A 20892-nucleotide genomic window follows, 5' to 3' on the forward strand; every position below is an offset into this window, starting at 1 on the left:
AGCTCTGATGGAGCTTGCTCCACGGCTGGAGGCATCATCCTCCTGGGGATGGCGCTGGGGGAGATCCCTCAGCACAGCTGGGATCCAGTCAGTGCACTAAGTCGCTTGCAAGAGGAGTTGTAGTCCTTCACTCTTCTCCCCATAGACCAGAATCTGAATCCCAGCTCTGCCATTTTCTTGCCATTTGTGGGAACTTGGTCAGAATAATAGCCACCTCAAAGGTTTAGGTTATTATAAGGACTAAAGGGGAAATGTTCCTTTCACCCATCTTACCCACATTTAAAGGGTAGAGGGAAGCCTGTGAAGGCTCTCATTTTACTCCTTGATGAGCACTCAGAATGGAGATTCTGGACCTATTGCTCCAGGCTTCAAAAACCAAGCTAAAGTGGATGACTTCACAATAGGCCTTGTGGCTCCAAAATCACACAGAAGAAAACCATAGGCCAGCTATTTATTTTAGATTTAAGGAGCACACACAAAAAAAAAAATGCGGGTTAAATAGTAAACCCACTGCCATTGAGTGGATTCTGACTCATAACGACCCCTGTTGTGTTTCCAAGGTTGTAAATCTTTATGGAAGTACATCTCATCTTCTTCCCAGGGAGCAGCTGGTGGATTTGAACTGCCAGCCTTCTGGTTAGCAGACAAATGCCTTACTCACTATGCCACCAGAACTCCTTGGTTAAATAGTGGGAGTGTAATATTATACTTCTTTAATTAATGAGTGTTTTGAATGTTTCTCATTTGGCTCTCTCCACTTCCAACACTTCATAAATTCTACCACATCTTGAGGGACCCACTCAACTTTAGAAGCCCTCTGATCTACTTTGATGAAGAGGTATGAACTTCCCTAATCCTACTTCTAGGATCCAAGTAAGGTTCATCTAACTGAAGACATGTGAACCCAGAACGCTACAACAGCTCTCTGCCAACTTTCTCACTTAGTTGGAGTCTGCCCGCAACCCCCACCGGACTCATTTCTGCTTTATGGGCTTGAAGAAATGGTCGAATGACTTTATAGATTTTTTTGGCTTAGGCAAAGCAAATTACTCAGGATAGAGAAATATTGTGGTGGCCTCTAGAGCAGTCAGATTGCCTGTTGCTGAAAATACAACGGAACGACAATAAAAACCAAACTAAACCCATTGCCATGGAGTCGATTCAGACTCACAGCGAAACTATAGGTCAGAGTAGAACTGCCTTATAGGGTTTCCAAGGCTGTAATCTTCTCGGAAGCAGACTGCCTCATCTTCCCCCACCACCCCCGACCCCACATGGAGCAACTGGTAGATTCAAACCGCCAACTTTTCGTTTGGCAGCAGAGCGCTTTAACCACTGTAAAACCAGGCTCCTCAGAGCAATTCTAAGGGCCCTAAAGTAAGGTTCTGGACCTCAGCAGTACCAACCTACCAAGCAGCCTGCCCTAGGGTCCTCTGTTCCCCATTCTTGTCACTCAAAGAAACCCGCGGACCCCTGTGGGCGGGTCTCCATTGACACCTTTTCTAGCCAGGCGGAGGGGAGAGGGGGCCGAAGACTGGCATGAGCCAATGCGGGAGGCCCTGGTCACGCTCAGCGGGCGAGCAGCCAATGGGAGCCCGGAGGCGTGGCCAGGGCCTAAGGCTCTGAGCCTTGATAAGAACTTGGAATGCTGCGCTTTCCAGCGAGCTCTAGTGCGACTGTGGCTTCCCCGCCGGGACAAGAGATACATGTACAGGGTTCTAGCTTTCCCCGCTCAGCCGATTACCCCTTCACCCTCGCTGACCTTCTGCCCGCTATGGAGTCCTTGGCTTTTCCCCGGCGCCCCGGCCCGGCTCCCTCGGCCGCAGAGCTCTCCCGGCCTCTGGCCGACGGACTCATCAAGTCGCCCAAGCCGCTGATGAAGAAGCAGGCGGTGAAGCGACACCACCACAAACACAACCTGCGGCATCGCTACGAGTTTCTGGAGACCCTGGGAAAGGGCACCTACGGGAAGGTGAAGAAGGCACGAGAGAGCTCCGGGCGCTTGGTGAGTGCGATTCCCTCTCTTGGCGCCCGACGGGCAGGAGACACTGCCGCACGCGAGGAATAAAAAAGGAAGGGTTGGAGGCTCGTGCATTGCTCAGTGGAGTTGCCAGCATTCAGTCTTTTGACACACTGAGCAGGAGGCCGGGAGTGGGGTGGAAGTCGGTCCACTGCAGATGTGTGGAACCTAGGAGGACAATAGTTTTGGACCTGAGAAACCAACAGCACCAGGCAGTGTGTGATGATGGCCAGATCAGTGAAGGAGATGCTTGGCGCAGGGTATGAAAGAGGGATGGTACCCTGGCTTGGGACGGAGAAGGCTCCCTAGAGAAAATGCGACTTCAGTTAAAATTTGCTTGAAACAGACTATCCAGTAAAGTGGAAGGAAGTGGACTGCATGTAGGGGTTTAATAAATATGTGTGGGGTTGAATGAATGAATGAAGTATCCAACTTGGTTCTAATAGCATGCTATAGAGATCTGCACAGTGTTGGGGTTAGAGTGTGTCCTTTCCAGCTGTAAAATTGAGTGGAAGTTTCATTGTGATAAGTTTTTGATTCTGTTAAATGTGAAACCAACTTCTGGTGCAAGGTCTACTGTGGCCCAAGATATTTTTGGGTGTGAGGCCCTTTCCAAAACTTGTCCTGTTAATTTGGTGTGGTGTGTGTATGTGAGATAGTATATATAGTATATGGAACGTGTGGCCTTGGGCAATTCACTTCATCACCATTTATTTTTCAATTTCCCTTTCTACAAAAATGGGGAAAATACTACCTCCCTCACAAGCAGCTATGAGAATTGAACACATCAAAGTGTTCTGATGCACAAAACCTGAGCACTAAATCTGAATCTGTAAAGGCTAACTCTGAAAGGTTAGTCAACAGTGGTTCTCAGACTTGAGTGTAAAGTGTATAGCAATCACCTAGGGGTGCTTGTTTAAAATATGTACTCTGGTCCCACACTCAGAGGATTTTATTCTGAAGTTCTATGATAGGGCTATAAAATCTGCATTTTAACAAATCTTTTTGGGAAGGTAAACTAGAGGTTATCATTTGCCAAACCCAGTTGGGTGCTGTTGGGGGGGGGGTGTGGTTTGCCCTATTGGCTATGGCAGCGGCCACCTCCCCAGATTGTGTTTGCTTTTGCAGCCAGTATCTGGTTTGAAATTCAAGAAGTTATTTCATTGGTGAAGGAGAGTGGATTCTGGAGAGAGGGAGTGGATTATGGTCCCCTCAATAGGACCAAGTATGTTTTTCCTGCTAGTGCTTGGCACAGTCCCCAGTTGCCCGCTGCCAGGTTACAGCTATTGGGCAATCATGTACTTCCTGGCTTTCCTTTTCTCTTTCTATAAAGTGCAAGGACCCGATGAGGCTCCAGGCTTGAGACTGCTGGGCCCAGGCTTTGTCAGGGGCTTAGTAGGAAAATAGCTGCTCGTGCCTCATGCCTCTTTCCTCTTGTTGGGGAGAAGACTGGGTCATGGGGACTGGAGTGGCCCACAAACTGAGACCCCATTAGGCTTTGGCCTGCATGAGCCTGTGTATGGGGTATGTGTGGGAGGTGTGGTTAAAGAGAGAGATCTCATTTGATCCTGGAGTAAGATAAACCAGCTTTCAGTTTTCAAACCTCAGTGGCTCCAGGCAGGGATTCCAGCTCTTATTACATCAGAAAAGAGAGAATTAGAATCCAGAAGGTACTCCCTGGGCTAATGTCTCTGGCATAAAGGAGCCAAGATCAGTTAGTGGGACCTGCTCTAAACCTTCCTGATCAATCAGTCCACCACCTGGTGGGAACTGGCTCAGAGCCTCGCCCCTTCTTGGGCAGCAGCTGTCCTGCTGTGCTAATGGTTTCTCAATGCTGGAGAATAGTCCTTTTACCCCACCCCCATCCTACCTGCAGACCCTCCTTGGAAAGAGAGAACTGGTATCTCAGGATACTTCAGGAGTATAGGGTGGGTTTACTGCCCAAGAATTTTCCCCAAAATGATCTGAGACTGTTGGTGGAAGTCAGATTCAGAAGAAAGCCTGCTGGGTGACTCCCACCCCAGTTTTCTCTCCATTTTCCTAGCTCACTTCCCATTCCCAACCTGCCTACATGGGATTGTTAGGGGCCAGATGGGATAGTTTGGAGGGCAGGTCAGGCAGGTGGGTGGGACTAATGGCTGCTCCAGGAGGGCATCAAAGGAAAAACAAATATTTGCTCTGGATCTTCTAGTCTCCTGAGTACATTCCTGGCGTCCAAATGACATTTCCTCCTGTGGCTGTGGCCAGCGTCTCTGACCTCCCTTTCCCCAAAGAGGAAAAACATGCTAGGGGCCCTGGAATGGTAAAGTCCCCCTGGAATGGTGAAGTCCCCCAAGCCTTTGGGATGATCTAGGTGGAATTCTCACCTTCCAAGAGGGTATCATGGGAGGCATGAAGGGAGGCCACGTGGCCAGTGCTCTGGGGTGGGGATGCTTCTGTCTCGTATATTAGATTGCTGCATGGATTTCAAGATGTTTGAACATGACTGAGATGGTCCAATCCTTTCATTGGCAGAAGGGGTAACTGAGACCCAGAGAAGAGATGTAACTCATCCTGATTAGTGCCATGTCTAGAACATGCCTTGGACAGCCCCAGTCCCTTGGATGACCATGTACTGAGAGGCTTGGACTGGGAGTTGGCCTTGAGATGAGCCCGGGCTTGCCTCAGTGTGCTTTGTCATGTGCTTTGTCATTCCAGCACTCAGGCTGCCTTTCCCAGTGCTCAAGGCAGTGCTTAATGTGGGAGAAGTCACTGGGAACCAAACCCCACCCCACATACTGAGTATGTTGAGGGATCTGGGGTGGGTGAACTATACTACTTTCCTATCTGGAAGGTTGCTTAGTGTAGGGTCAGATTGTAAGAGTTCTAATTCTGGGTCTATTGCTGTATGACCTCCCTGTATCTCAACTTCCTCATCTATAAAATGGGCATAATAATAATTCCTACTTTATAGGTTTCTTGTAGGATTATATAAAATAATATATGTAAAGTGCTTCACACAGTATCTATCACACATGGTATTATTATCCCAGCAAGGCTGGCTTTCATCATAACCTCCCGTCACTCTCCTGGGGAGACCTCCCCACCCCTCATCCCCTGCCCCATCTTGGGTCTGCCTTGCCCTGAGCAAGAAAATTAATTGTGCTCAACTTCCTTAAGCCAAACCACTTTGATTTTTGCTTTGTTCAAAGTCCTTATCTCCCTTTTGGCCTCAGTTCTAGAGAAGGGTTCCCGCATGACCAGTGGCCCAAGGCCTCTTTCTCAGACACTTTCCTCCCAGCACCTCCTGCACCTGCCTGCTCAGCAGCAACAGAGAGAGGCTCCGGCTGCAAGCGATTCTTGTCCTTGGGCTCCAGCCAAACCACACAAGAGGGCTGGGCAGGGAAGCTTCTTGCCTGGCAACCTGACAGAGTGGGCTAGAGGGTGGCAAGGAGGCAGACATGGTATGGGGCTTTGGGAAGGCAGCTTAGGCTCCCCTTCAAGCCCATTTCTGCTTCCTGCCTGGCTCTCAGCAGGTTTGGTTGGGTAGCTGAAATACCACCAACACCGCCGCCCCCCACCCCAGGCCCGTCCCCACTCTGCCCAGCCCAGCCAGGCCAACTTCTCCGTTATCTAAATGGGTCATCCTCCCCTCGCCTTCCAGATGGCAACTGCCCTGTGAAAAGCCAGAGATGAGTCCAGGATCTTGGCCCCACCTCTAGGCGATAGCAGTGACCAGAGATGCCCAGCTTGCACCCTTACTCTGGTACCTGGCACCCACACCTCTGGATCTTTTTCTAGGACCTTTCTATCATCCTTTCTAGAATCCATATCATTCCTGATTTGAGTTCCTGGGAGGGAGGCAATGTTTACCAAATGAGCCCCAGCACCTACCTCTTCTGGGGTGTTGGCAAAGGATAGGGTGTGTTTGTATGTCTATAAGTGGGAAGGGGTGGTTGGTGGTGCTGCCCAGTCTGGCCCAAGGCAAGATGTGGGGCATTCCCTTCTCCAGGATGGGAGGAATGGAGCTGGAGGTAGGGCAGAACATCTCCAAGGAACTTTTGTTTTCTGAGATGGCAACTTCTCAACTGCCTTCTCAAGATGGCAACAGCACCCCTCCATCTTGGATCCTGACTTTGCCTCTGATATGTTGAGGGATCTTGGAAGATCTTTCTGGACTCCAGTGTTTGCCGTTCACAAAATGGGTTAGGGAATTAGCCCTGTTGTCTTTCCAATGTGCAGAGTCACCATAAAAACAAAACCAAACTCACTGCCATTGAGTCAGTGAGTGACCCCCATTGGGTTCCCAAGGCTGTAAATCTTTACGGAAGCAGACTGCCCCCTCTTCCACAGAGTGGATGGTAGGTTCAAACCATTGGCCTTCTGGTTTGCAGCCAAATGCTTTAACCACTGCACCACCAGAGCTCCTTTGCATAGCCACAGGGGCAAGAAAATCACTGGATGATATTGGTAGGAATTTTGGTCAGGCAGGTGAGCATGGTCATAGTATAGGGCCTCTAAACAAACTTCTTATCACACAGTCCTTGGCAAAGTACCCCCCCTGGTATCTTGGCCCATTTCAGGAGAAGCTTAGCATGTAGAATGCTAGAGTTTAGAAGGGAGCTTAAAGATGCATAACATCGTGAAGGGCTCCTTTCCTTCTGGCCTTCGCTCAGATCTTTCTCTCTGCCTGTAGTGTCCTTGTTGCCTTTCTCCTAAGGGTGGTTTTCCCTGCTCTCCCAGCCAAAGAAAGCTCCCTCCAGTGCTCCTGGAGCCCCTCAAGGAACAGGGACCTATCTCTGTCACCTTCATCACACGAGACCAGAGTTGTTGTAACTTCCAGTTCTCTTATAGAATTGAGGGCCCTGGAGCAGGGGCTGTCTCACTTTTGTCTGAATCCTCAACACATAACACAGCATCAGGCGTGTAGTAGGTGTTTAGCATATGTTTGGAGAATGAATGATCTTTTATTTTTCAGGTGAGGAAACTAAAACTAGCCAGACCAGTTAACCAAATAATTTGAGTGACTTGACCTATATTGTAAAGCTCCTAGCTTATTTCCCTATCAGGGCAAATAAAGAGTAGAAACCTGGACTCTTGACACCTACTCTGCTGATTGGATATCTGTTTAGTTTAGTTATCATCACTGTGGTTAAGTTTCCTTCTCCCTCTGAGCAGGGGGCCATAGACTATTGTCTACATTGGATACTTTGGACAGTGAAAAAGAGGTACTATCAATAATTATACTAGGACTATGTTGAGATGTGTAGCCTTCCAGCCTCTGGGCAATCCATCTAACAATTTCTGCCCTCTTCCTTGGATCTAGTAAGTTTGTTTTCATTCTAGAGAATGGTTGCCCAAATATCTTGCAGATGAGAATAAAGGTCCCTTAAAATTGGTCCTTGTAACTGAAGTTGACACTCCCTCCATGTATGCCTGGGAAGAAAGGGAGGAAATTGTATCTGGGCACTGGTCTCATCAGTAAGGGATCAGCCCAATGATTTAACCAATAAATACTTGTTTGTGATTTATATTCACTAGCAGACAATCATTGAAACTTTCTGTGTGCTGAACTCTGTGTAGGCCTGAGCTGGTACAGGCCTGAACTGGTGCCTAATTTACAGGCTGACTGGCAAATAGCCTGTGAGGCTGGGATGGGCTGGGGTGCAGTGGCCCAGCCCCACCTGGGGAGTGACACACCATTTTTCTTGTCTATCACCTGCTTGGAAACTCGTGGAGGCCTGATGACATAACTTGTTTCCATCCTGTGGAATGTTAGCCAAGCTGTGGTATCCTAGGACCTAATGTGGATAACTGCAGGGTCCTTGAGTCAGCTCCCTGAGGCCAGAGTAAGAGTTGGTAGAAAGATGGAACTGTCCATTAAAGATGAACAATTCTGATTTAGAATTACTGGCTTCCAAGGTTGAAAGAAATGGACCTCAGTGTTTAATTTGTACATTCTCTATGACTCTTACTCACCCCTACCAAACCAAAACCAAACTCACTGCCATCAAGTTGATTCTGATTTATAGCAACCCCCATTGTATTTCCAAGGCTATAAATCTTTACAGAAGCAGACTGCCCCATCTTTCTTCCACAGAGCAGTCGATGGGTTCAAACCACTGACTTTTTGTTTGGCAGCCAAATGCCTTAACCACTATACCACCGGAGCTCGTTGTTGTTGTTGTTGTTGTTATGTGCCGTCGAGTCGGCCCCGACTCATAGCGACCCCTCCTTGGGTTTCCGAGGCAGTATCACTACGGAAGTAGGATTGCCCAACCTTCCTTCCGGGGAGTGGCTGGTGGGTTTGAACCGCCAGCTGTCTGGTTAGCAGGCAAGTGTCTTAGCCACTATGCTACCGGAGCTCCTTAGTCACTCCTAAAACCCCTTTAATTTCTAATAACCCCATTTCTTTTAGGCCATTTCTTCTTTAGAGCCCTGCCCCATAGACTTGTGATGTTTTTTCTAACTATTGTATGTGTTTCTGTGAACATGGTTGTACATCCAACATGTGCCTAGATTTTGCATATGAGTGTATCTTAAGCTTTCAATTTTTTAATCTATTTTAATTGCCTAACTATGTTATTTGTGCTTACGTATTTTATTCTTTTAATAAAATTTTTATGGCCATTTGTCTCTGAAGAACAACATTTTATCCATTGCCATCTGATTTTAAGAACAGAATTTTAGGAAGAAAAAGCCTAGTCCTTAAAATCTCCTCTTCAGGAAGAGTGGGGTATGTGTGAGAATGGTGGAGGCAAGCTGTGGAGAGAGAGCTATGTGGTAATGATACAGCAGGTTGAATTTAAAAGAGACAGGTGCCTTATATTGGGTAAGAACTCAAGCCACCAGACCCAACCCAATCTCAAGCCTAGGGAATTTTCTGCTAAGCTTACTAGGGAGAGATGGATGGTCTGAAGCAGAAGGAGTGGGATGTGAAGAGAGAGGAGGAGGTGCAGCCCCATCCCCTGCAGCTGCAGCATGGGCCTCTCCTGCGTCCTGGGAGGAGGCACCGTATAGTGACCGTCCCTCCTGCCTGCCATTGTCCTCCTTGCCCTGCTCTGAGAGGGCCCTCAAGCTGGGCCTCCCCTCTTTCACAGACGCAGCTTCAGGGGAGGGGCAGGACAGAGGGCACACCATCCCTGGCCCGTTGCCGGGGTGACCGGGCCACGGGCATTGTGAACAGCTCCTCTTACAGGATTATAGCTGTTGGGCTGTTCCGCATTCTTGTCTGATGGGCGAACACAGGCCGCCAGGGCCTACTGTCCTCTTGAGCCGGAAGCCATTGTCTGGCTCCAGAGCCCTGTGAAAGGGTGGATTAGAGGCCCCTCCCCTTGAGCAGTGGTTTCCTTTTTTCTGTCTCCCTTTGAATCCCTCCCGAGGGGAGGCAAACTCTCCTGGGAAATAGAATGAGGAGCTGTTTACCTCAGTCTGTGTTTTCTGATTTCTTATAACTTGCCTGTCTCCCATGAAGAAGTCTTGTGTTTACCATTCTTGTCCTTGGTCAGGACTTGCCAGGAACTGACTGGCCCAGTGACAACCCCTCCTGCCCAACTACCCAACTCAGCACCTGACGCCAACGTTACAGGCTCTGAGGCCCTGTGGCGTGTGTATGGCTCACAGGAAAGCATCTTGGACATCTTGGTCTAACCTATTTATTTCACAGAAAAGAAAACTGAGGCTCTGAGAAGGGGTGGGACCTGTGCACACAGACAGAGGTGGGGCCTACCAGAGCCCAGGTCTCCTGACTCCCAGGATGAACTGCTGGCCCTGCTTGCTGTTATTATCCTCTTCCCCGTGCCTTCCCCTCACCCTCCTAGCTCCAACATTGCTGGTCTATTCTCCAGTGAGATGGAATAGAGAAAGAGACTGCCACCCCTTAGTTATAAATTGGTTGCTTGAACTGCATTTTGGCACTTCCTTCTCCATTTCCTCTTGCTTCACCCCACCCTTCCTGAGCCCACACGACATGTACCAGCTAGAAGATTTAATCCTTATATGGTGCTTTTCACCTTTACACCTGAGATTACAAGATTACAAGGCCCCGTAGGCTTCTGTCTAACTGGCTGGTTGTGTGTTGGTTATTGGGAAAGGGACATTCCTTACCTAGACTGAAGAGACTGGTTATTTGTAGCAAGTTAAGGTGTTTGGTGGGAAAAGTTCCAGATCTGGAATCAGATGGCAAATAATTTGACTCCAAATTCTGCCTGCCTATTATGAACAGTATGATCTTGAATGGGTCATTTAACCTCTCTGGGTGCCAGTTTCAAAAGGAGCCCTGTGGTTAAGTGCTCTGCTCCTAACCAAAAGGTCAGCAGTTTGAACCCATTCACTGCTCTACAGGAGAAAGATGAGGCAATCTATTTCCATAAAGATTTATAGCCTTAGAAATCTTATGAGGAAGTTCTATCCTGTCCTATAGGACTACTGTGAGTCAGGATCAACTTCATGGCAATAGATTGGGTCCCATTTTCCTCATCTGTAAATGAGGATATTGATACTTTCAGTGTCTACCTCCTGGAGCAACTGTGAGTAGCATGCATTTACTAATTTAACTAATGATTGGTTATTCAGTACTTACTGTGTGCCAGGTACAAAGGTCCAATGGTAGGCAGAAGATGCCCAATCTTTGTGTTCATGGTGTAGTAGATACAACATCTGACAAACTCCCTTAGTCAATCATATTAAGCCTCAGCCATATGGGTACAGAATATTCATCTGTGGATTCTGCATAAGGAGGACATTGGTCCATCCATCTTCCTGTTGCATGTGCTGCCCCAGACCCAGGGGAGAACCTTCTCTCCAGCCTCTCTGCCACCTATCTCAGTGAAGCATGGAGTGGCTTCTCTAGGTATACCCAGTGGCCTTTGTAACAGCTGCAGATAGACTACCAGCGTCCAAACCCCCAGAGTGTCCTCAGGGTTGCCTTTACCTGCCAAGCCTCTCTCCTAACCCTCCTGGCTTCTCTGTTCCTAGGTGGCTATCAAGTCAATCCGCAAAGACAGAATCAAAGATGAGCAAGACCTGATGCACATACGGCGGGAGATTGAGATCATGTCTTCACTGAACCACCCCCACATCATTGCCATCCATGAAGGTACAGAGGTGGGAGTTTGAAGCTTGGAGGTGGAAGTCTTTGTGTCTTTGATGGGAGGTGTGGGATAGTCAGAACAGCAGACACAAAGAAGTAAACAAAAAGTAGGCTTTAGAGTTGGACAAACACTGACTTTAAAACTCAGCTGTATGACTTTGGGCAACTAACTTAATTTTACTCTGGATCTCAGTTCCTCATTTTAAAATGGGATATCTGACCTGTGTCACAGGGTAGCTGCAAAGGTCAAATTAGATTACATCACCAAGTGCCCAGCTTATGGGAGGTGCTCATGAATTTCAGACTTTTTTGTTATTGTTACGTTTTCCCTACTTGAATACATCTCCACAGCCCAATGAGATCCTTGGCAATCCCAGGAGAGGCTTAAACATACATAGACATGCACCTGTCTCAAGTGTATGGCTGCTATTCCTCATGCATCCCAAGAGCCAGGCCTCTTTGAGTCTGACCTGTACTCTGAATCATTCCTGCCACAGGGCTGGCTTTTACCTCCTCTCCTTGTCTCTCTCAGCCTCCTCTTGCTCTGACATCAGTGTTGGCTTGCTGTTCCAGCTGCCCTCTTCTCTGTGACCCAAACAATAAAGTGAGCCAGCGAAGGGGAAAAGGGAACGAGGGGAAGCACCCTCCCACTCACACCTGTCTGCTTGGAGCCTTTACCTAATGTCAGTTAGACTGGAAACAAGAAACAAGGGCTAGCAGTAGCTGCAGGAGGATGGGAAGGGAGCCTATGGTTTTGCCCCTTCTCTGCATATTTCTGGTAGAAAGAAATAGGAAAGTCTCCCCTCGCAAGTTCTTCCCATTAGAAGACTATAAGGGCAGAGCCACTGACACAGCCTTGGGGCCTGAGCCTGTCCCACAGTGAACCTGGGCGAGTTGCTGAGAAGGCTAATTGTATCTGTGTGTATTTCCCCCAGGGAAGAGTGGGCAGATGACTGAATATTGCTTAAACCAGGCTGAGCGTGGTTATTGGGCAGTGTGTAGGGGTGTGTGTGTGTGTGTGTGTATGTTTGTGTGAATTCACCCCACACCCGTATCTTCAGTTAGGTCTAGGAACTGAGCTTTGAAGCTCAGGATGTGGCTTCTCTTACTGTATGTCTGGCAGGGCTCCCCCATCTTTCTATAGGCTTCAAGGCTTCAGGGGGTGTGGATTAAGGGGTGACAGGAGCTGACCTCTCACCCAACCACTCCAGAATGTACACTGGCTGGCTCTTGACCCCCATTTTCATGGCACAGAGGTTGCATTTGCCACTGCAGGGATACCAAGAACTACAGGGTAGAGCCAGCCAGATACCACACAGAATGCTGGGCTACCAGCATCCCTGGAGAAAAGCCCAGTCCTGGCCATGTGTCCAGTTGCCTGGGATCTGGGACTTCTCTTGGGTGAGGCCTCCTCCTGCATCTCCTTCTCAGAGGCTAGACAGCAATAGCTCTGGGCTGGCTGAGCAGGCCAAACTCCTAGGACCCGTTTGACACAGTTATAATGTCGTGAACATACATGTGCTGACACACACTCAGCTGAAGGGCCAGTTTGGCGAACCAGCCCCTCCCTGACTTTCCAGGCGGCTGGAGACCAGCCAGCTAGGGTGGGCTGAAGGCCAGGAACCTTAAGCATTCAATTAATTAAAACCAGAAAACCAAACCTGTTGCCTTTGAGTGGATTTCAACTCATAGCAACCCTATAGGACAGAGTAGAACTGCTCCATCCAAACCAAAAACCAAACTTACTGCCATTAAGTAAGTTCTGACTCATACCAACCCCTCCTTGGGTTTCCAAGGTGGTATCTCTACAGAAGTAGATTGTCCAGTCTTCCTTCCAAGGAGTGGCTTGTGGGTTTAAACTGCCAGCTTTTTGGTTAACAGTCAGATGCCGTAGGCACTATGCCACCAGAGCTCCCCAGAACTGCCCCATAGGGATTCTAAAGCTGTAATCTTTACAAAGCAGACTGCCACATCTTTCTCCAATGGAGCAGCTAGTGGGTTTGAATCACTGACCTTTTGATCAGCAGCCAAACACTTAACCACTGTGCCACCAAGACTCCTTTGTCAGTTAATTACCAAATATTTATTGATCACTCTGTGCAGGCCCTGGCCTGGATACTTTGGGGGAGTCAGTGATGAGAGTGATTATACTATCTCAGCTCTTCAATGCACTTTATAGTTTACAAACCACTTTTTTGGGGGGAATCTTCTCTATTCTTTTTTTTTTTTTTTAATTGTGATTTGGGTGAAGATTTACAGAGCAAATTCACTTTCCATGTAGCAGTTCACATATACTTTGTCTCATGACATTGACCGCAGTTTACCACAATGCAACAGCTCACCACCCACTTCCTCCCCATAGTTACCTCTTCCCTGTGTCCATCCCTCCATGCACTCCTGCAACCTGAGCTATCTCCCTGTGCATAAGCAGCCCTTCTTTGTCCCATGACTGTTCTCTCCAAGGAGAATATCTACTTGAAGTAAATATTCAACTCATATGCCTGTCTTTTTGACAAACCATTTTTTTATACCTTATCCAAGGTATAAACCTCAAGGCGGGTATTATTTTTGAAATTTATATATAAGAACACTGATAATAATATTTAATAGTGTTGTTGTGTGCTGTCGAGTCAATTCTGACTCCTAGCAACCCTATAGGACAGAGTAGAACTGCTCCATATGGTTTTTGAAGCTATAATCCTTGGTGGCATGCACAGAGCCCCTGGTGGGTTTGAACCACCAACCTTTCGGTTAGCAGCCCAGCACATAATCATTGTACCACCAGGACTCCTAACATGTAACAGTTGTTGTTGTTGTTATTGTTGTTGTTGTTATGTGCCGTCGAGTGGGACCCGACTCACAGCGACCCCTCCTTGGGTTTCCGAGGCAGTATCACTATGGAAGGAGATTGCCCCATCTTCCTTCTGAGGAGTGGCTGGTGGGTTTGAACCGCCAGCCTTCTGGTTAGCAGTCAAGTGCCTTAGGCACTATGCTACCATGTAACAGTAGGTACCATTTATTGAGGTACCGTTTATTGAGGGTGTGTTTATGTGCCAGATTCTATGCCAGCTAGCTCAGCCTGCCCTAGATCTATCCCTGACTTTTTATCTATTTCTTACCCCAGCCCTGGGAGGTGCGATTATCATCTCACTTTTCAAATGAGGAAACTGAGGCACAGATGTTGAATAACTAGCCCAAAGTCATGTAGTAGTAAGTCATCAGGATTCAAACTCCAAATCAGCATTCTTACTGCTATGTGGAAGAGATTGGCCCAAGGTCATAAGGCAAGAAACACTGGAATCTGAACCAGAGATCCTGACCTTTCATTCCCATCCAGTGATGTCACTGCTTTCCTGTGAGTTTGCAGGGTAGTTTTAAGAATCCTCAAAAGCCTGGAATTCCAAGGACAGGGAGGGAGGAGCAGTTCCCTTGGCCTTACCTCATTGCTCCTGGAAGGTGCTGAGAACCTTAAAGGCCCTTCTCCTGCCCTTCCTGACCATCCACCTGCCCCCATAGCAGACCCTCTGCAGGGAGGTCCTGTCTAATTTTGGGCCAGAGAGGAGCAGTGCACTCTGGGAGAGCCTGACATTCCCACCTGGTTCTGCACAGTGTTTGAGAGCAGCAGCAAGATTGTGATTGTCATGGAGTATGCCAGCCGAGGCGACCTGTACGACTACATCAGTGAGCGGCAGCGGCTCAGCGAGAGTGATGCCAGGCATTTTTTCCGACAGATCGTCTCTGCCGTGTCCTACTGCCACCAAGTAAGCACCCACCTGCCCAGCCCTACTCCAGGGTTGGGGTGCAGGGGTTCTGGGGCTACTTTGGACCTGAGAGATTCAATGACTTGTCCAGGATTACGTAAGGAGGCAGGAACAGAGGCAAGACCAGATTCTAGACCCTCAGAAAGGGACATGCTGTTTTTTGTTTTGTTTTGTTTTGTTTTTAATTTTATGTTCTTATTCCAGTAGATGGGCCTGTGATTTTTTGGGCTATGCACCAATGAAGATGGGCATTCTTAGCCTACCTGGTCTCAAACTTACTCCCTTTCCTTTGTGTTTACCTCATTTTCCAGATTAGGCCCTTCCCCCCCACCCCGTGACCTGCCACTGACTCTCCTCCCTCCCTCTTTCAGAATGGCATTGTCCACCGAGATCTCAAGCTGGAGAACATCCTATTAGATGCCAATGGAAATATCAAGGTGAGTTCTACTTCTTATTTCCAGTAGCTTCTCCACCCCACCTCAGCCTTTCTATGTAGTCCCTAGCTAAGAGTCTCTAAACCCTTAGGAGGTTTGAGAAGGAGTTGAACATTGCTCAGACTTATACTTTGGTGCTGGTGGGAACCTCAGTCATTATCCATTCCAAGTCCTCATATTATGGATAGAAAACTGAGGCCCCAAGTTGAAGCATGACTTGCACAGTAGTTTGGCCAAGATCTTCTTGCTTTTGACATCACTTGGCTGCAGGATCACAGATCTAGTGTGAGCTTTGGCCTGAGTTCTCCCCACCTGCATGAACACACACACACTTGCATGCATACATACTTTGATCTGCTGCCAATAGCTAGCCCTTTAGCACCTGTCCTCACAGACCTAGCGTACTGGCGCTAGCTTCCTGCTTCCCACAGCTGCTGGATTCCTATGCCTAAATAGTTAAATTTAGTTTAGGAGAAGTTTATGCTGATGGGTCACACTCAGATCCCAAGGCTGGAAGGGGAGAATGGCAAGGACTGGCCAGGAACTCAAGAAGGGAGGCTTCCTCCTGCCGGCCTCTGAGAAGGACTCTGGCTCTGCCTCCTGAGCCTTCTCAGAATTTTCCTGAACTCAGGACAGCAGTCTCTTCTCCAGTGGCCACTGACTCATGCCCTGAAGTATCCTTGCCCTGAGTTTCATTCCCACCAACCAGTAGATTCCCAGTATGGGTGGGGCTTTCTTTGATGCCCCACCAATAAAGCCAGATAACTAGGACCAGAATGAACTTTCCCATCTATACCAATTACTTGCCTTGTTATGGGCTTCTCATTATGGGCTGCCTCCTTCTAACAGCTTGATAAGGGAACCAATAAAACAATAAACGAAGGAGCCAGAGTAGTATAAACAACTCATCCCAACCTGGGTACACATAGCCCTCTGATGAAAGAGAAGAGGTCAGGAGCAACAGGGCATTGACCTCAGCCTCTATCTGAAGATAAATAGGGAAAGGATCTCTCCAGGATGGAGGGGATCTTGTTGGGACTCAGATCATCAGTGTTAGGTAGCTCAGAAAGTCCTAAGAGATGATTTCTTCTCCTGGCCTGTAACCACAACCCTGATCTTTTTTGTCCTCTGCCATTGCTTCTCAGCAACACCAGGTTGATTCCTGGTTCCTATCACCAAGGCCTGCCCAAGGGTGGGCAGAGAGATGAGCTTTTTGCTAGAAAGGGCAGCTCAAGCCTTGTGTGGGCTGCATGAGCTTGCATGATCACTGATGAGGCTTGCTTGCTTCTGAGGGCCACGGCCTTGGCTGAGAAGTTGACTCTCTCCCTTCATCCAGTAGACCCTCCTTTCAGTCAGTAAGGGTCCATTGAGTCACACCTGTGCTAGAAGCTGTGAGGGCTGGGGCAAAAGAAGTTTGGCAAGGGAAGTGTACAATCTGGCTGAGAAGCAGAGCTCACAAGCCAGGCTGCCTGCAGTGAGCCATTGGAAACAGTACAGGCTTTGTAGGTAGAGCTCAAGGCAATGGGTGGCTTCCCAGGGCCTCTGGGCCTGCTGGGTCAGGAGGATGTGCACAAACAGAGGAGAACATCCCTGGAGTGGGGTAAAGCATGAGCCAAGAGGCCTGGAGAACAGTGAGGACCCTGGATTCCCCACATCCCTCTGCTTGAAGTTCCTCATTGACCCAACCTCTTCAGGGCTCTTTCAAGGCCTGAGCTTTATTGGCTGTATTCAGTGTGGTGCAGAGGTCATGAGCACACTTTCTATCTGGTAGGGGCCTAGATTTTCCCAGGATCTGGAGAGGAGTAAGCCAAAAACAGCAGAACAACCCAGGCCTTGGTGTCACCCCTCCCTGTTTCACCTAATCCTGCAGATTGCAGACTTTGGCCTCTCCAATCAATACCACCAAGACAAATTCCTGCAGACATTCTGTGGGAGCCCCCTCTATGCCTCACCTGAGATCATCAATGGGAAGCCCTACATGGGCCCAGAGGTATGTATCCACCAGCCTCCCTTAGTCATTACCTATGACTTGAGATCCTGTGAGGTAGATGGCTAGTTTTCTAGTTATTCCCTCTTTCAGAGCAAAAAAATTCCCCAGGTCTCTAGCCAAAAGTGGCAAAACTAGAACTAGAACTTTAGTCTCCTCACTCCCCATCCAGTTCTTTTCCTCCCTCACCTTCCTAGTTCCAATTACCTTTCTGGGCACCAAATCTGGCCTCCCTGGAATGATCTAGAGGTGGTATCTGTCACAACCACCCCATGCTGGCCCAGAAGGGAGGACCTGCCCTTATGCTTATAGCTGTTCCCCACCCCTCAAGGAAAGGTGATGGCATCTCTCCCTATGAACCCCAGTCTCTTCTACTGCAGCCTCGCTCCCTTATCCCCCGGGTGCTACAAGGACATTGTTTCCAGACACACTGCTTCTGAGTTCCCCAGTGTGGTTCTTTTTTCCTCTGATATTACAGTGAAGCTGGTATCCCTCCAGCCTATGCACAGCATGTGGGTATCCTTGCTGATCTTCTCTCTTGTTCAGGTGGACAGCTGGTCCCTGGGTGTTCTCCTCTACATCCTGGTGCATGGCACCATGCCCTTTGATGGGAACGACCATAAGACACTGGTGAAGCAGATCAGCAACGGGGCCTACCGGGAGCCACCTAAACCCTCCGGTGAGTGGGAGATGTGGATGTTCCCATTTAGGCCCTGGGTATCTTTCTGAACAGAGTAGAGATGCTGATTCCTTATGCAGGAATTCAACATGGGCTCACAGTCACTAATGCAAAGAAGACCACAGCCCATTGAGATCCATTGTAGATTAGGACACCCTCCACCTACATCCATTTGTCATCCCCCTGCTTCCAAGACATGTGACCTCAGAAAAAAGGATGGAACATCTCTTCCTTCCCTTATGGGCGTGCTTGAGTATATTTGGGAAATGCTTCTTAAGGGCTAACATAGCTCCCTTTGCTGCAGTTGTCTCAGTTCCTATTGCTTTTCTGTTCATCCTCAGAAATCTTTTTTTTTATTATTTTATTGAGGTTTGGGTGAAAGTTTACAAAGCAAATTCATTTTCCATACAGCAGTTCGCATATACTTCATGTCATGACATTGACTACAATTTCCCAGAATGGAACAGCTCTCTTCCCACTTCCTCCCCCTAGTTACCTCTTCCCTGTGTCTTTCCCTCCCATACACTCCTGACCCCTGAGCTGTCTCCCTGTGCATACACAGTCCTTCTATTCTCCCATGATTGATCTCTCCAAGGAGTGTATCTACTTAATGTAAATGTTCAGTTCATATGCCTGTCTTTTGTTTGGCTGAAAGCCACCAGAGAGGGTTCAATTCTAGACCTGAAGGGCAGCTAGGGGCCATAGTCTCAGGGGTTCCACCAGGTGCTATCAGACCAGAAAACCGTGTCCTTTTCTTTCTTTTTTAATGATTTTGAGTTTTGTTCTACATTGTTCTTCCACTCCATCCAGGATCTCCTACATAGATCCCCCTCCGAGTGGTTGACAATGGTAGCCAGGCATCATCTAGTTCTTCTGGTCTCATAGTCATATAGGTTGAGGGTCGTGTGGTATACCAGTCCCTTGGACTAATTGTTTCCATGCATCTTTGGTTTTCTTCATTCTTCTTTGCTCTGGACAAAGATAGACCCATCATTGCATCTAGATGGCCACTTGCAAGCTTTTAAGATCCCAGTCACTGGCAAAAATAGGATGTGGAACAATGTTTTTCTGTAGTACGTTATGCCAATTGAGCTTGATGTTCTCTGCGACCATGGTCCCAAGCCCACAGATCAACTACTCACTCCCTCTGGGTAGCTGGCTGTGGCCAAGAAGTGACTACAACCTTGTCCCTTCTCAGCTCTACTATATACCTAGGAATTCTTACAGAACATACAAATACACTTGTAGAAACATTGTCTGCCAACCCTATACATAGTCATGCATGGGTTGTGAAAAGCCTCCTTGCTTTTGTGTCTAATCTCTCCTTTTTATATTTCAAAAGTGGTTAGGTTTAGAACCCACCCTGCATTGCTATGGCCTCATTAATATAACAAAGAAAACCCTGTTTCCAAATGAGATTACATCCACAAATATAGGGGTTAGGATTTACAACACTTATCTTTGGGGGACACAGCTCAATCCATAACAGAGACTGAAGTAGGAATGGACATATCTGATGCAGGAGTAAGCAATGGCGTAAACTCAAATAGGGTGAGCTGGTGAGATAGGGACAGTGGGGTACCTATTCTCAGGGCTACCAAATTGAGGCCTCTCCCTGTCCTCTGTCTTCCAGATGCTTGTGGCCTGATCCGTTGGCTTTTAATGGTGAACCCCACCCGCCGGGCCACACTGGAGGATGTGGCCAGTCACTGGTGGGTCAACTGGGGCTACTATACCCATATTAGGGAGCAGGAAGCCACACATGAGGGTGGGCACCCCAGCAATGACTCTGCCCGGGCCTCAATGGCCGACTGGCTTCGCCGCTCTTCCCGGCCCCTCCTGGAAAACGGGGCCAAGGTGTGCAGCTTCTTCAAGCATCATGTGCCTGGAAGTGGGGGCACTACCCCAGGCCTGGAGCGCCAACATTCACTCAAGAAGTCCCGCAAGGAGAATGACATGGCCCAGTCCCGTCAGGGGGACCCAGCTGATGACACTGCCCCTCACTCTGGCAAGGACGACCTCAAGCTGCCAAAAGGCATTCTCAAGAAGAAGAACTTAAGCCTGGCAGAGGGGACAAAAGAAGAACCCTGCAAGCTCAGCCCAGCCCCTGCCAACCCTGGGCAGGCTGCTCCCCTACTGCCCAGGAAGGGCATCCTCAAGAAGTCTCGGCAGCGGGAGTCTGGCTACTATTCCTCACCTGAACCCAGTGAGTCCGGGGAGCTCTTGGATGCAGGGGACGTGTTTGTGAGTGGTGACCCTGTGGAGCAGAAGCCCCCCCATGCCTCAGAGCTACTCTTCCATCGCAAAGGAATCCTCAAAAACAATGGCAAGTTCTCACACACAGCCTCCAAGCTCACAGCCCCTGCTGCCTTTGGCTCCTTGGATGAACTAGCCTCCCCACGTCCTCCAGCCCGGCCCAGCCGCCCCTCAGGGGCTGTGAGTGAGGATAGCATCCTGTCCTCTGAATCCTTTGACCAGCTGGACTTGCCTGAACGGCTCCCAGAGCTCCCTCTGCGGGGCTGTGTGTCTGTGGACAACCTCATGGAACTTGAGGAGCCCCCCTCAGAGGGCCCTGGAAGCCGCCTGAGGCACTGGCGGCAGGACCCCCTAGGGGACAGCTGCTTTTCCCTGACAGACTGCCAGGAGGTGACAGAGACCTACCGACAGGCACGAGGGGTCTGCTCCAAGCTCAGCTGAGGGTGGGGGAGTGTGGCCTCACCCATGCAGACACTGAGATGCAGCTGACTGCACCCCACAGGGAGAATGCCTTCTCCCCTGCTCAAGGACCAACATCCCAGCCCAATAAGCTGAGAGGGTTTGCAGTGGAGCCCTAGGGAGGCCTGGATGTGGGCAGTGGGCAGGTGAAGTACATTGAGGGTTCAATGTCTTCAACACTGTCATACCAAGAAGAATATAGGGAAGAAGAGTAGAGAAGCAGAGG

The 20892-nt window shown here is 48.7% G+C and overlaps 1 protein-coding gene across 1 annotated transcript; it reads left to right on the top strand.

The window, feature by feature from the left end:
- The first annotated feature begins 1774 nt into the window (after positions 1-1774).
- NUAK2 (NUAK family kinase 2) lies at positions 1775-20648 on the top strand. Its single transcript, XM_007953439.2, has 7 exons — positions 1775-2005; positions 10976-11096; positions 14700-14851; positions 15223-15288; positions 17156-17275; positions 17819-17951; positions 19585-20648. The coding sequence occupies exons 1-7, from the start codon at positions 1775-1777 to the stop codon at positions 20646-20648; spliced, it is 1887 nt and encodes a 628-aa protein (XP_007951630.1).
- The last annotated feature ends 244 nt before the right edge of the window (positions 20649-20892 follow it).

The sequence above is a fragment of the Orycteropus afer genome, unplaced genomic scaffold (assembly GCF_000298275.1).
Source record: "Orycteropus afer afer isolate SDZICR_OR568_19922 unplaced genomic scaffold, OryAfe1.0 scaffold00013, whole genome shotgun sequence".
Classification (NCBI taxonomy): domain Eukaryota; kingdom Metazoa; phylum Chordata; class Mammalia; order Tubulidentata; family Orycteropodidae; genus Orycteropus; species Orycteropus afer.